General features: G+C 45.5%; 3 protein-coding genes across 3 annotated transcripts in view; 1 reads left to right on the top strand and 2 right to left on the bottom strand.

Annotated features, from left to right (window-relative positions):
• LOC148404776 (janus kinase and microtubule-interacting protein 2-like) overlaps positions 1 to 13,888 on the top strand; it is a 142,741-nt gene that overhangs the window by 64,063 nt on the left and 64,790 nt on the right. The gene's annotated exons all lie outside the window — the stretch shown is intronic.
• LOC148404782 (janus kinase and microtubule-interacting protein 3-like) lies at positions 10,436 to 11,592 on the bottom strand. Its single transcript, XM_088391619.1, has 2 exons — positions 11,273 to 11,592; positions 10,436 to 11,193 (listed from the first exon to the last, which is right to left on the bottom strand). The coding sequence occupies exons 1-2, from the start codon at positions 11,483 to 11,485 to the stop codon at positions 11,077 to 11,079; spliced, it is 330 nt and encodes a 109-aa protein (XP_088247745.1). The 5' UTR covers positions 11,486 to 11,592; the 3' UTR covers positions 10,436 to 11,076.
• On the bottom strand, positions 11,696 to 12,318 carry LOC148404781 (janus kinase and microtubule-interacting protein 3-like). The gene is made up of 3 exons (XM_088384391.1): positions 12,260 to 12,318; positions 12,075 to 12,173; positions 11,696 to 11,989 (listed from the first exon to the last, which is right to left on the bottom strand). The coding sequence occupies exons 2-3, from the start codon at positions 12,162 to 12,164 to the stop codon at positions 11,696 to 11,698; spliced, it is 384 nt and encodes a 127-aa protein (XP_088240517.1). The 5' UTR covers positions 12,165 to 12,173; positions 12,260 to 12,318.

The raw sequence follows: 13,888 nt of genomic DNA, 5'->3' as shown, positions 1-13,888 counted from the left end.
GTGCTCCTGTAGAACGTCCTCATGATGGGTGGGGGCAGGTGGGCTCTCCTCATCCTCCGCTGTAAGTACAAGCGCTTCTGTGCCCTCTTGACCAGTGCCGTAGTGTTCATAGTCCAGGTGAGGTCTTCTGTGATGTGGACCCCCAGGAATTTGGTGGTGCTGACCACCTCCACAGCTGAGCTGTTGATGATCAGTGGAGCGTGGTGAGGCTGTTTTTTCCTGAAGTCGACGATGATCTCCTTCATCTTCTCCTCATTCAGGATCAGGCTGTTTTCTCTGCACCAGCCCACCAGCTGCTCCACCTCCTCTCTGTAGTCCAGGTCGTTGTTGTCTCTGATGAGCCCCACCACCGTTGTGTCGTCTGCTGACTTCACGATGTGATTGGTGGTGAACCTGAGGACGCAGTCGTGTGTCATCAGGGTGAACAGCAGGGGGCTCAGGACGCAGCCCTGAAGGGAGCCTGTGCTGAGGGTGATGACATCAGAGGTGTTCTGTCCGACCCGGACTGACTGAGGTCTGTTGGTGAGGAAGTCTAGCAGCCAGTTGCGAAGGGGGGTGTTGAAGCCCAGGTGTTCCAATTTTCCTACCAGATGCTGTTGGATGATGGTGTTAAACGCTGAGCTGAAGTCCAGGAACAGCCTCCGCACATGGGTGTTCTTCTCCTCCAGGTGAGCCAGGCTCAGGTGAAGAACGGAGGAGATGGCGTCCTGAGTGGAGCGGTTTTGCCGGTCGGCAAACTGGAACGGGTCAAATAATAGGGGGAGTCTGGAAACGATGTGACCTTTAAGCAGCCTTTCGAAGCACTTCATCATAACCGGAGTCAGTGCAACAGGCCGGTAATCATTAAATGAGGTGATTTGAGGTTTCTTCGGCACCGGAATGATGGAGGCAGTCTTAAAGCACGCCGGCACTGTGGCTTGGCCCAGCGAGGTGTTAAAAATGTCTGTGATGACCCCAGCCAGATGACTTGCACATTCCCTGAACACACGCCCAGGAATGTTGTCGGGGCCAGGGGCCTTACAGGGGTTGACTCTCCTCAGGGTCTTCAACACATCGGCGGAGTCAAGGCAGAGTACCTCCTCTTCCTGATGGGGGACAGTTTTAACTGCTGGAGTGCCGTTTAGTGCCTCGAACCTCCCAAAGAAGTTATTTAGACCATTTAGAAAGTCAGCATCAACTACACCCACCGGGGGGGGGGAGAGTGAGTTGTAGTCTGTAATCGCCCGTATGCCTTGCCACATACTCCTGATGTTTTTGACGTCGTGGAAACGATCCTGAAATTTTCGACTGCGGTCTCGCTTCGCTATCCTGATGGCACGGTTCAAGTTGGCTCTCGCTGTCCTCAGTGTCTCCTTGTCGCCAGACTTGAAGGCAGAGTTCCGCGCTCGTAGCGTTTGACGTACCTCCTCAGTCATCCAGGGTCGTTGGTTGCCCCGGGTGATGATATTCTTAGTGGTGCTGACGTCCTCGGTGCATTTGTTGATGTAGGCTGACACAGTCATGGCACACGCATGTCTAATCTACATCGGGAAAACTGGGAGGGAGGGAGGGAGGCAGGCAGGGAGGCAGGCAGGGAGGCAGGCAGTGTCTGTCTGTTGAGGTTTTCACCTTGTTCTTCTCCTGCTGAAGTTCTAACTGGACGTCCATCAGTTTGGTTCTCAGCTCGTCATTGGCGGCCTGAAGGGCGTCCGTTCGCTCCGCCTTGGCCCGCCCTGCCGGAGCTCGTTTGGACATCTCTTACTCGAGTCTCGCCCGGTCGTCAGTCAGAGATCACAACATTTGTACCTGGAGAGCACAAACGCAGCGCTGTTTTCCACTGGCTTCGAACTCAACTTCAATCGGTACCGTAACTTACAACATCATAAACATAGAACTAGCTTGACTTATTCATTGAATAAATGCATTTGGTTCTTCAAAACTGCATCACGCAACATAGCGTGACCGAGACGGCCGTTATCCACCTGCGTGAAGTTATTTGGTGAAATGAATGAGATGTTTAAGACACCATCGTTCTGTCTCTATGTAGATGAAGGGAAATAATCGATTGCTGAAGGTCCAAAGGTGTTGTGATAAACAAATAAACATATTAGTGATTAGTGACATATTTGTGATAAACATATTAGGCAGGATAATCACATATGTTAACGTGACTGCCCACACTGTATTTATTTATGGTTATTTGTTAAATCGAGTACTGTTAGACATGAAATAGGAAGTGTTTAACATAAATGGAAGACGAAAGGGGTACTCACCATTGTAGCTCCTGCTGGTCAATGATACGAGCCTCTTCTTGCAGTGGAAAACATACAGCCAACAAACACCGTGGAACCTAAAGGAATGAAATTAAACATTAACATTTAGCCTCAACCAACATTCACAGATACAACGCAACGCAAACTACACAAACGTAAATCTTTTTAAACACAATGAGTTGTACTTACCGTGTACGCTCTAGACGGTCCACTTGCAAGCAGAAAATAAATATATTTCTGTTGATAATCGTCGTGTTTGTATCCGGTGTCTCGCTCAAGGCCATTGCGCCCACAGATTTGAATTTTGGCGAGAGTTCAGCCTATTGACGTCATTTCCGCGGTGTAATACCCGCATATCTGAAACGGCAAAGTTAAGAGTAGAGTTAAATAAAGTTTTTAGTCAACGCAATAATTTACAACCGTTGACCAGTCGAAATAATCGTCGAAATTTGGCGTCTGTGGCTGGAAGCAGACGCCGAGTTCGACATTCCTCCCAAACGCCACACTCCCTCGCTTTTCAGGGCTAAAAAAAAACAGTTGTAATTACCTTGTACGCTCTAGACGGTCAAGTTGCAAGCTGAAAACAAAAATATTTGCCTTGTTAGTCATCGTGTTACTAACCGCTGTGTCTTGTTTGCCAGAATTGCCGCTTTCCTACTTCCTGTTGCAAGCCACGCCCACGGATTATAATTTTGCCGTGAGTTCCGCACATTGACATGACGTCACATGACTGCGACGTAATATTATCTAAAACTGTTTGTGCGGTATTGTGTTGTTCTGTGCGGTATTGTGTTATTCTGTGTGGCGTCGTGTTGTTCTGTGCGGCGTCGTGTTGTTCAGTGCGACGTCGTGTTGTTCAGTGCGGCATGGTGTTGTTCAGTAAGGCATGGTGTTGTTCAGTGCGGCATGGTGTTGTTCAGTGCGGCATAATGTTGTTCAGTGCGGCATAATGTTGTTCAGTGCGGCATGGTGTTGTTCAGTGCGGCATGGTGTTGTTCAGTGCGGCATGGTGTTGTTCAGTGCGGCATAATGTTGTTCAGTGCGCCATAATGTCGTTCAGTGCGGCATGGTGTTGTTCAGTGCGGGATGGTGTTGTTCAGTGCAGGATGGTGTTGTTCAGTGCGGCATGGTGTTCAATGCGGCATGGTGTTGTTCAGTGCGGGATGGTGTTGTTCAGTGCGGCATGGTTTTGTTCAGTGCGGCATAATGTTGTTCAGTGCGGCATGGTGTTGTTCAGTGCGGCATGGTGTTGTTCAGTGCGGCATGGTGTTGTTCAGTGCGGCATGGTGTTGTTCAGTGCGGAATGGTGTTGTTCAGTGCAGCATGGTGTTGTTCAATGCGGCATGGTGTTGTTCAGTGCGGGATGGTGTTGTTCAGTGCAGGATGGTGTTGTTCAGTGCGGCATGGTGTTGTTCAGTGCGGCATGGTGTTGTTCAGTGCGGGATGGTGTTCAATGCGGGATCGTGTTGTTCAGTGCGGCATGGTGTTGTTCAGTGCGGCATGGTGTTGTTCAGTGCGGCATGGTGTTGTTCAGTGCAGCATGGTGTTGTTCATTTCGGCATAATGTTGTTCAGTGCGGCATAATGTTGTTTAGTGCGGCATGGTGTTGTTCAGTGCGGGATGGTGTTGTTCAGTGCGTTATAATGTTGTTCAGTGCGGCATGGTGTTGTTCAGTGCGGCATGGTGTTGTTCAGTGCGGCATGGTGTTGTTCAGTGCGGCATAATGTTGTTCAGTGCGGCATAATGTTGTTCAGTGCGGCATGGTGTTCAGTGCGGGATGGTGTTGTTCAGTGCGGGATGGTGTTGTTCAGTGCGGCATGGTGTTCAATGCGGAATGGTGTTGTTCAGTGCAGGATGGTGTTGTTCAGTGCGGCATGGTGTTGTTCAGTGCGGCATAATGTTGTTCAGTGCGGCATGGTGTTGTTCAGTGCGGCATGGTGTTGTTCAGTGCGGCATGGTGTTGTTCAGTGCGGCATGGTGTTGTTCAGTGCGGCATAATGTTGTTCAGTGCGGCATGGTGTTGTTCAGTGCGGCATGGTGTTGTTCAGTGCGGCATAATGTTCAGTGCGGCATAATGTTGTTCAGTGCGGCATGGTGTTGTTCAGTGCGGGATGGTGTTGTTCAGTGCAGGATGGTGTTGTTCAGTGCGGCATGGTGTTCAGTGCGGGATGGTGTCTTTCAGTGCGGCATGGTGTCGTTCAGTGCGGCATGGTGTCTTTCAGTGCGGCATGGTGTCGTTCAGTGAGGCATGGCGTTGTTCAGTGCGGCATGGTGTTATTTAGTGCGGCATGGTGTTGTTCAGTGCGGGATGGTGTTGTTCAGTGTGGCATGGTGTTCAGTGCGGCATGGTGTTGTTCAGTGCGGTATCGTGTTGTTCAGTGCGGTATCGTGTTTCTCAGTGCGGTATCGTGTTGTTCAGTGCGGTATCGTTGTGTTGTTCGTATTGTGTTGTGTTGTTCGTAATGTGTTGTGTTGTTCGTATTGTGTTGTGTTGTTCATATTGTGTTGTTCATATTGTGTTGAGTTGTTCGTATTGTGTTGTGTTGTTCGTATTGTGTTGCCTTTAACACTTAGCCTCTAACACTTAGCCTCTAACACTTAGCCTCTAGCATCTAGAAGGTAAATAAATAGGAAGGAAGGACTCACCGGTGACGTCTTCGCCCACGTCCAAGCGTTGTACTTTGTATTTTCATCCTTCTGACAGTGGAAAACATAGCCAACAAACACCGTGGAACCTAAACGACTGAAAGAAAACTATCATTTGGCCACAACCAACATTCACAGATACAACACAATGTGACGTGCGGGGTTGAGGTTAAAGGTTGAGTGAAGGGCCCTCGTTTTAAACTACTTTTTTGAAAAGGATTGGGAACAAGTAAGACGTATTTAATTTATTTAATGGGAAGTAGTAAGAGCTATTGAATTTAATCTATGTATTATATTCTATTGTATTGTATTCTGTTGTATTCTTTTGGATTGTATTCACACTAACCCCACTAAAACTTCAGCCCACAAAAACTCGCCTCTGGCGCCTAGCCTCTGGCACTTAGCCTCTAACACTTAGCCTTTAACACTTAGCCTTTAACACTTAGCCTTTAACACTTAGCCTTTAACACTTAGCCTAGAAGGTGAATAAATAGGGTTAAAGGTTGAGTGAAGGGACCTCGTTTTAAACTACTTTTTTGAAAAGGAGTGGGAACAAGTAAGACGTATTTAATTTATTTAATGGGAAGTAGTAAGACTTATTAAATTTATTTAATCTACTTTTCTTCCCAGGCAAAATTTGATGTGCTGCAATTCCAAATTTCCAAAGTGAATGAAGGAATGAAGTCCTTTAAATTATGATTTTGTATAAATACTAGGCATTAACACAAAATCGACGGCACAAAATGGGCAGACTTTACTTGTTTGAAAAGGACTGGTTACAAGACAGACTTTTTTAATTTATTTAATGGGAAGAAGACTTATTTAGTTTAATTGATCTATTTTTGTTCCCTGGCAAAATTCGATTTGCTGCAATTCCAAATTTCCAAAGTGAATGAAGGAAAGAAGTCGTTTAAATTATGATTTTGTTTAAATACTAGGCATAGACACAAAATCTACGGCACAAAATGGGCAGACTTTACTTGTTTGAAGAGGACTGGTTACAAGACAGACTTTTCTGATTTATTTAATGGGAAGAAGACTTATTTAGTTTATTTAATCTATTTTTGTTCCCTGGCAAAATTGGATTTGCTGAAATTGTATTTTGCCAAATCTTGCCTTGAGACCTGATAGGAAGTATTAAACGCTTAGTTAAATCAATACAAGTTGGTAATAAGAGCGAGTAATGTTGGTTGAACCGATGAATGAAGGTTGAAAGCAATTTAAATTATGACTTTGTATAAATACTAGATATTAACAGAACATCTACTGCGCGAAATGGGCAGAGTTTACTTGTTTGAGAAGGAGTGGCTTATTCAAAACTAAGATTTATTTAATCTGTTTGTTCCCAGGCAAAATTGGATGTGATGCAATTCCAAATTTCACCACATGATGGTGCCCAATTTTGACTTCATAGGACATATTAAACACTTAGCTTGTTATTATGTTCAAGGTAATCAGATTTGTTTATTATTCTAATGGCCTCTTCAAAACTATTCTGGATTACTACTTTGGATCTATTCTACATTACTTGGCAACAACATACTCTGTAACAGATTAGGCAGTATAATCATATATGTTAACTTGAGAGTGCCCACACTCAATCTACTTATCGTGATGTGTTAAATCAATTACTGTTAGACATTATTTGTCTGATAATCTACCAAATCTTTGAATTGAAGAATTTGTGATTTAATTAATAGCTTGTTCAGGGTAATCAGACTTGTATATAATTCTAATGGCCTTCTTTTGAAAACTATTCTGAATTACAACTTTGGATCTTATATTACTTTGCAACAATCTACTCGGTGACAGATTAGGCAGTATAATCACATATGTTAACTTCAGTGCCCACACTGTATTTATTTATGGTTATTTGTTAAATCAAGTACTGTTAGACATGAAATAGGAAGTGTTTAACATAAATGTTATGGCTACTCACCATTGTAGCTCGCTCCTGGTCAATGATACGAGCCTCTTCTTGCAGTGGAAAACTTGCAGCCAACAAACACCGTGGAACCTAAAGGAATGAAATTAAACATTAACATTTCGCCTGGACCAACATTCACAACAACGCGGCTACACTTCTGCTATTACAAACGTAAATCTCCTTAAACACAATGAGTGTTACTTACCGTGTACGCTCTAGACGGTCCAGTTGCAAGCAGAAAATAAAGATATTTCCGTTGATAATCGTCGCTGCTCAGTGGCTCACGGCCATCGCGCCAACAGATTTGAATTTTGGCGGAGGTTCGGGCAATTACGTCATATCCGCGGCACATGACTGCGACGTAATACCCGCTTATCTGAAACGGCAGTTAAAAGTAGAGTTACATCAAGTTTTCTTGGAACCTAAACGAATGAAAGAAAACTATCATTTGGCCACAACCAACATTCACAGATACAACACAACGTGCGGGGTTGAGGTTAAAGATTGAGTGAAGGGCCCTCGTTTTAAACTACTGTTTTGAAAAGGAGTGGGAACAAGTAAGACGTATTTAATTTATTTAATGGGAAGTAGTAAGACTTATTAAATTTATTTAATCTACTTTTCTTCCCAGGCAAAATTTGATGTGCTGCAATTCCAAATTTCCAAAGTGAATGAAGGAATGAAGTCCTTTAAATTATGATTTTGTATAAATACTAGGCATTAACACAAAATCGACGGCACAAAATGGGCAGACTTTACTTGTTTGAAAAGGACTGGTTACAAGACAGACTTTTTTAATTTATTTAATGGGAAGAAGACTTATTTAGTTTAATTGATCTATTTTTGTTCCCTGGCAAAATTCGATTTGCTGCAATTCCAAATTTCCAAAGTGAATGAAGGAAAGAAGTCGTTTAAATTATGATTTTGTTTAAATACTAGGCATAGACACAAAATCTACGGCACAAAATGGGCAGACTTTACTTGTTTGAAGAGGACTGGTTACAAGACAGACTTTTCTGATTTATTTAATGGGAAGAAGACTTATTTAGTTTATTTAATCTATTTTTGTTCCCTGGCAAAATTGGATTTGCTGAAACTGTATTTTGCCAAATCTTGCCTTGAGACCTGATAGGAAGTATTAAACGCTTAGTTAAATCAATACAAGTTGGTAATAAGAGCGAGTAATGTTGGTTGAACCGATGAATGAAGGTTGAAAGCAATTTAAATTATGACTTTGTATAAATACTAGATATTAACAGAACATCTACTGCGCGAAATGGGCAGAGTTTACTTGTTTGAGAAGGAGTGGCTTATTCAAAACTAAGATTTATTTAATCTGTTTGTTCCCAGGCAAAATTGGATGTGATGCAATTCCAAATTTCACCACATGATGGTGCCCAATTTTGACTTCATAGGACATATTAAACACTTAGCTTGTTATTATGTTCAAGGTAATCAGATTTGTTTATTATTCTAATGGCCTCTTCAAAACTATTCTGGATTACTACTTTGGATCTATTCTACATTACTTGGCAACAACATACTCTGTAACAGATTAGGCAGTATAATCATATATGTTAACTTGAGAGTGCCCACACTCAATCTACTTATCGTGATGTGTTAAATCAATTACTGTTAGACATTATTTGTCTGATAATCTACCAAATCTTTGAATTGAAGAATTTGTGATTTAATTAATAGCTTGTTCAGGGTAATCAGACTTGTATATAATTCTAATGGCCTTCTTTTGAAAACTATTCTGAATTACAACTTTGGATCTTATATTACTTTGCAACAATCTACTCGGTGACAGATTAGGCAGTATAATCACATATGTTAACTTCAGTGCCCACACTGTATTTATTTATGGTTATTTGTTAAATCAAGGACTGTTAGACATGAAATAGGAAGTGTTTAACATAAATGTTATGGCTACTCACCATTGTAGCTCGCTCCTGGTCAATGATATGAGCCTCTTCTTGCAGTGGAAAACTTGCAGCCAACAAACACCGTGGAACCTAAAGGAATGAAATTAAACATTAACATTTCGCCTGGACCAACATTCACACGTACAACGCAACGCGGCTACACTTCTGCTATTACAAACGTAAATCTCCTTAAACACAACGAGTGTTACTTACCGTGTACGCTCTAGGCAAAATTGGATGTGATGCAATTCCAAATCTATCTGAAACGGCAGTTAAAAGTAGAGTTACATCAAGTTTTCTTTTTTAATCAACACAATCATTTACAACCGTTGACCAGAAAGAATCGTCGAAATTCGACGTCCCCCACAAACGCCACGCTCACTCGCTTTTCAGGGCAACAAAAGTACTTCTTTTTAAAAACGATGAGTTGTACTTACCGTGTACGCTCTGGACGGTCCAGTTGCAAGCAGAAAATAAAAATATTTCTCTTGTTAGTCGTATGTTACCATCCGCTGTGTCTTTGTCAACATCGCCGCCATTTTCCTACTTCCTGCTGCGAGCCACGCCCACGGATTTAAATTTGGGCGGAAGCTCTTTCCATTGGCGTCGTTTTCGCGTATAGCAAATCCGATTGGTTGGGAAGGGGGCACGGTTATGCAGCCGAGGGGTCCTGTGATCGGTGGGATGTAAAGTAGGCGTCGACGTCACGTCCGCGTCACGTGACCACGACGTGGCAGACGTCATATAGCAACCGCTGTTTTGTTTAGTAGACTTACAGTTGTTATGCATTGACATAATGGCGCACACACCAAATAGATTTAAATAAATTAAATAGTTCTTCTGCCCACTCTCTTTTAAACAAGTTAACTCTCCCCGCGGATTTGAATTCCGGCGAAAGTTACGCCCATCTTCGTCACGTATGTCACGTGACCACGACGTGGCAGATGTCATATAGCAACCGCTGTTTTGTTTAGTAGATTTACAGTTGTTATGCATTGGCATAATGGTGTGCACTCAAAATAGATTTAAATAAATTAAATATTTCTTCTGCCCACTCCCTTTTAAACAAGTTAACTCTGCCCACGTCCATTGACGTCTTGTCTGCGTCACGTGACCACGACGTAGCGACGTCATATAGTAACCGCTGTTTTGATCAGTAGACTTAGTTTTTATGCGTTGACATAATGGCGCACTGGTTAGCATGGCCACCTCTTAAGCATGATGTTGCGGGTTCGACGCCTGATCAATGTTAGCATGGAGTGAGCTGAAGTGCATGGCGCTGAAGATTTGAATCTTTGAAATGCGCTGAGGTCTGACATATCAGGCAGAATGGTTTGCCATCACGTTCAACAAAAAATAGAAACTTTCCCACTCTGATTAAAACGTCCTGCGTTCATCTACGTATTTTTGTTTTGCTGTGCATCTTTTCCCTGCCATTTCGAGAGCCCAATTGACACTCATAGTTTAAAGAAATGTGTTTGCCCATCCTACTTTGTGGAATTTCACCACATGCGCTTTTGACCAAAATACCAAATTGAACTCAAGTGAAGCCAACACGCACAACCCCCCCCCCCCCCCCCCACACACACACACACACACACACACACAAATGTTGATATGAACATAAAAGAGCCGCATGCGGTTCGGGAGTTGCGGCTTGGCCAAACCTGTACTATACAACTTTATTTGTATAAAATTTTCACAACAGCTGTCACACAAACAAAGCGGGAAAAACCGAAGACGTGCGTGTTCCGCCCACGCTGGATTTATTTGCACCTTTGAAAAGACACCGTATTGCCGCAGATGTGGCAAAGAGTACTTTTGGGCATCTGAGACGGAAGGATGTCCAAAGCATCACGTCACCTGCTCTGGTAGGCATGGTGGTGGGACGTTGAGGTCAACCGCTTTGGGGTTGGCTGAATCTTTGATCGCAGGATGCCACACACTTGAAGACAGAAGCAGAAAAGCAGAGCTAAATGCAAAATGTACTCACCGGTGACTCCAATTTTTTTCCCCCCTGAAGAAACAGCTGGACGGGTGGCCCCGGCTGGCCAGTGGGACTCTTGTTATTCTGACCCTTTTTAGTGCGCGTTTGGGGCAACAACCGTTTTTTGTGGCGCTCTCTTCTGGTTCAAAAGTGCCCTGCATGTGAATTTGCTTTTCCTGCCTTCTGATTGGATGAGCGCCGGTGTGACGCGGTGCCTCTGTCACCGTGGCGGGGGGTATACGTTGGCATCGGAGCGTCTGCCAACGTCTGAGACCGGCTGGCAGTGTATCGGAGGTGTCGAGTGCGGTGCCGCTGGAGCTCACTCACCAGCTGGTGTTAGGGCCACAGAATGAAGGCCAAGGAGAAGAATAGAAAGAGAAACAGAAACTTCTCCTCCAATTGTTTGATTTGTCTCTTCTGAGCTTCGATGAATTCTTTCAGCTCTTTGTTCCTCTAGGACGGACAAATGGAAAGTGGCATTCAAAAGCCAGTAAGCGTGCAAGTAAGTGCCGGGCTGGCTTTGGGCCCTTACCTGTTGCGCGCTGTGCAGCAGATCCATTCTCTCTTGGAGGATGCAAGCGTCGCGCTCCCTCAACTCGCACATCAGGGCTCGCTTCCATTGGTCCACGGCGCTCCTAAGCTCTTCTCTCTGATCCGCCGTCAGCACGTCATTCACGCCAGCGTGGCTGGCTTTTTCGCCGTCCGTGGCGGGGCAGTCCCGCTGCGGTAGCGCCTCGTACAACATGGCCTCCAGCTCCAGGATCCTCTGGGCCGCAATCCTCGTCCATCAGTGGTCCGGCGGGAGATTTGAGGGAGGCTTACCTTATGAGCCTGGTCCATGGAACACTTCCTGAAGTCCAACTCTTCATCCAGGTAGCCCTTCTGCTTGCAGAACATAGAAGAGCCCAAAGGCACAGCGTCAACAAGCTTCTTTCAGCGCAAAGCCTTCCAAAAGTCACATTTGAGCCGCCGAGTCTCGTGGAGTGCGAACATAAGGAGTTCGACATACACTTACGGCGTTATAGCCCAGGATGTCCAGCTTCTTCATCAGATCACTGATGACGATGTCCGGGGGAAAGGCGCAAGGAGCAATGTAAGGTGTTCTGGGACCTCGGGTTAAGGTTAGGGTTGCGAGGGACGCCTTACGTACGCTCACGCCCTCGGCCTCGCAGTAGATCTGCAAAGGGCTGAGGCCGTCTGGGAAACGGACTTGCAGAAACTTCAAGACGGGGGAGCGCCACTCCCTCTCCTGAAAGGCAGAGGCATGCATCCGTCCGTCCGTCCGTCCGTCCGTCACATCTCTGGCCTCAACACGCTTGTGCGAGTCTTCCCACCTCCAGCTCCAGGATGCGGAACTCAAGCAGTTCGTTTTGGTCTCGGATATCCTGGATGTGCTCTTTCAGACGCGCTTCTTCCGCCTCCATCCGCCTGACCTGAAAAGACAGTCAGACCTCATCTGCGGGGCTTCCCGACGGGTGTGACGCCAAGCGACTCCGCCCAGCGCCTTTCTTTCCGTCACCTTTTCGGCCAACTGCTGATTGCTCTGACGCAGCAGCTGCTTCTCCTCCACCCACTTGACATTCTAGAAGAGACAAACGCGTGGACAGCTTTGGAATGTTGTGTCATTTTCATCCACAAATTCTTTGGTTGACTGGAAAATGACATTTGCTTTTCTCCGCATTTTCCCAGCCACATTCGGGGGGGGGTTGGTCCAGTAATGCCAGACGAATGAGTGACTGAAGAATGTAGCTATTTTGTCTGAGAAAAAGGTGTGCTCATTGATGAGCTTACCTGTCCTTGTTGCTTCAGCGCTGACTCCAGATCTGCTACTCTGCTTTGATAGTGACCCATTTCTACCATCAGCTTTTCTCTGGTCTGAAAGGAGGAGGAGGGAGGAGACGAGTCCGATTCCAGGCTGAAGAGGAATGTTTGGTGCCAATACGCTGGCAGAAATGGCGGGCTACCTCTTCGGGTTCCGTGTCGGGGGTTCTGTCGGTGTGAAAAGACAAGGACGATCCGTCCGAGTCCACCAACACGTCTTCGTCGTAGCCGTAAAATGTTTCGATGACCTGCGGGCGCGGAAGCAAACATCTCTCTGAACAAACTGAAGCGACACCTCACGATGAATCGACGAGAGGAACGATAGCGAGAAAAAGGCCATTTCATCTTGCGCAACACCAAGCAGCCGCAAACAAACAGACTCACCTTGCAGGACCTCACGCTTTGTTCCTCCTCAGAGATTCTCGACGTCGGTATCGTAGCAGCAAATCTCTCTCCTGTCGACACAAATAATCCGCCTTTGAGATTCTTTGGATGCAAAGGGAACGAACGGCTCCGGCGCAGAAACAAACGCGACTCACAATGACATTTCTGACATGAGCTCCTGTCTCCAGAGCCTGAAAAACACGTCACCGGCGATGATTGGAGGGACGCTCGTCTTTTCCAAAAGTGACAACTACAGGGTGTGTCAGGGTTTTCCAGATTATCTTTATCGTATCATTATGTTGCTTTGACTTTGACTGCAACCTGTAATAAATAATATTATTTATCCCTTATTTATCCCTATCGCTTATCCCTTCCTACACAAAGTCGTAAAACACCCCTTGCTATGTTTTGACTAGAGGTCAAGGGCTTCCTCTATTCAATCCACTCTTACACCCACCCTGTTTCTCTTAATTAAAATGCTCGTGCAGGAGCCGAGAGTCAGACTTCATTCGTACAACGGATGGACTCTCCACCTGCAGGTGTCCAAAAGAACTTACTTGTCTCCCGTGTGGTTCTTGCAAAATAAGTTGGAGCGAGCGCAACTCTAACAGGGTGCATTTTGCCACTAGCTGCCTACGGACAATGATGTCGCGCTCGCGGCTCATGGTTGACGGGCTGAGCAGCCGGGCAAGTCCGTCGTTTTCAGCGCACAGCGAGTGGCAAAGGCGCTGACAAAACGGGAGCTTTGAGCTGCTGAAAACGGCAAAACAAGTCTAAAGCGTGTTCAAACGCGTGCGCACAATGCTCCTACTTGAAAGGTCGGAATTTAAGGGGCCAATTTTTTGGATGGCGGCCGCCGGCCAAGCTTTGGACGGAAAAGGTTTCCTGGCGACAGCGAGCGAGCGTGGCGCTGCCGTACGTGCACCGAGTCGCCTGCCTGAAG

This window comes from Syngnathus floridae, chromosome 1, assembly GCF_059516105.1.
Source record: "Syngnathus floridae isolate MCC-2025c chromosome 1, RoL_Sflo_1.0, whole genome shotgun sequence".
NCBI lineage: Eukaryota > Metazoa > Chordata > Actinopteri > Syngnathiformes > Syngnathidae > Syngnathus > Syngnathus floridae.
The sequence above is the reverse complement of the archived record's forward strand: the minus strand, read 5'-3'. Positions and strand labels throughout refer to the sequence as shown.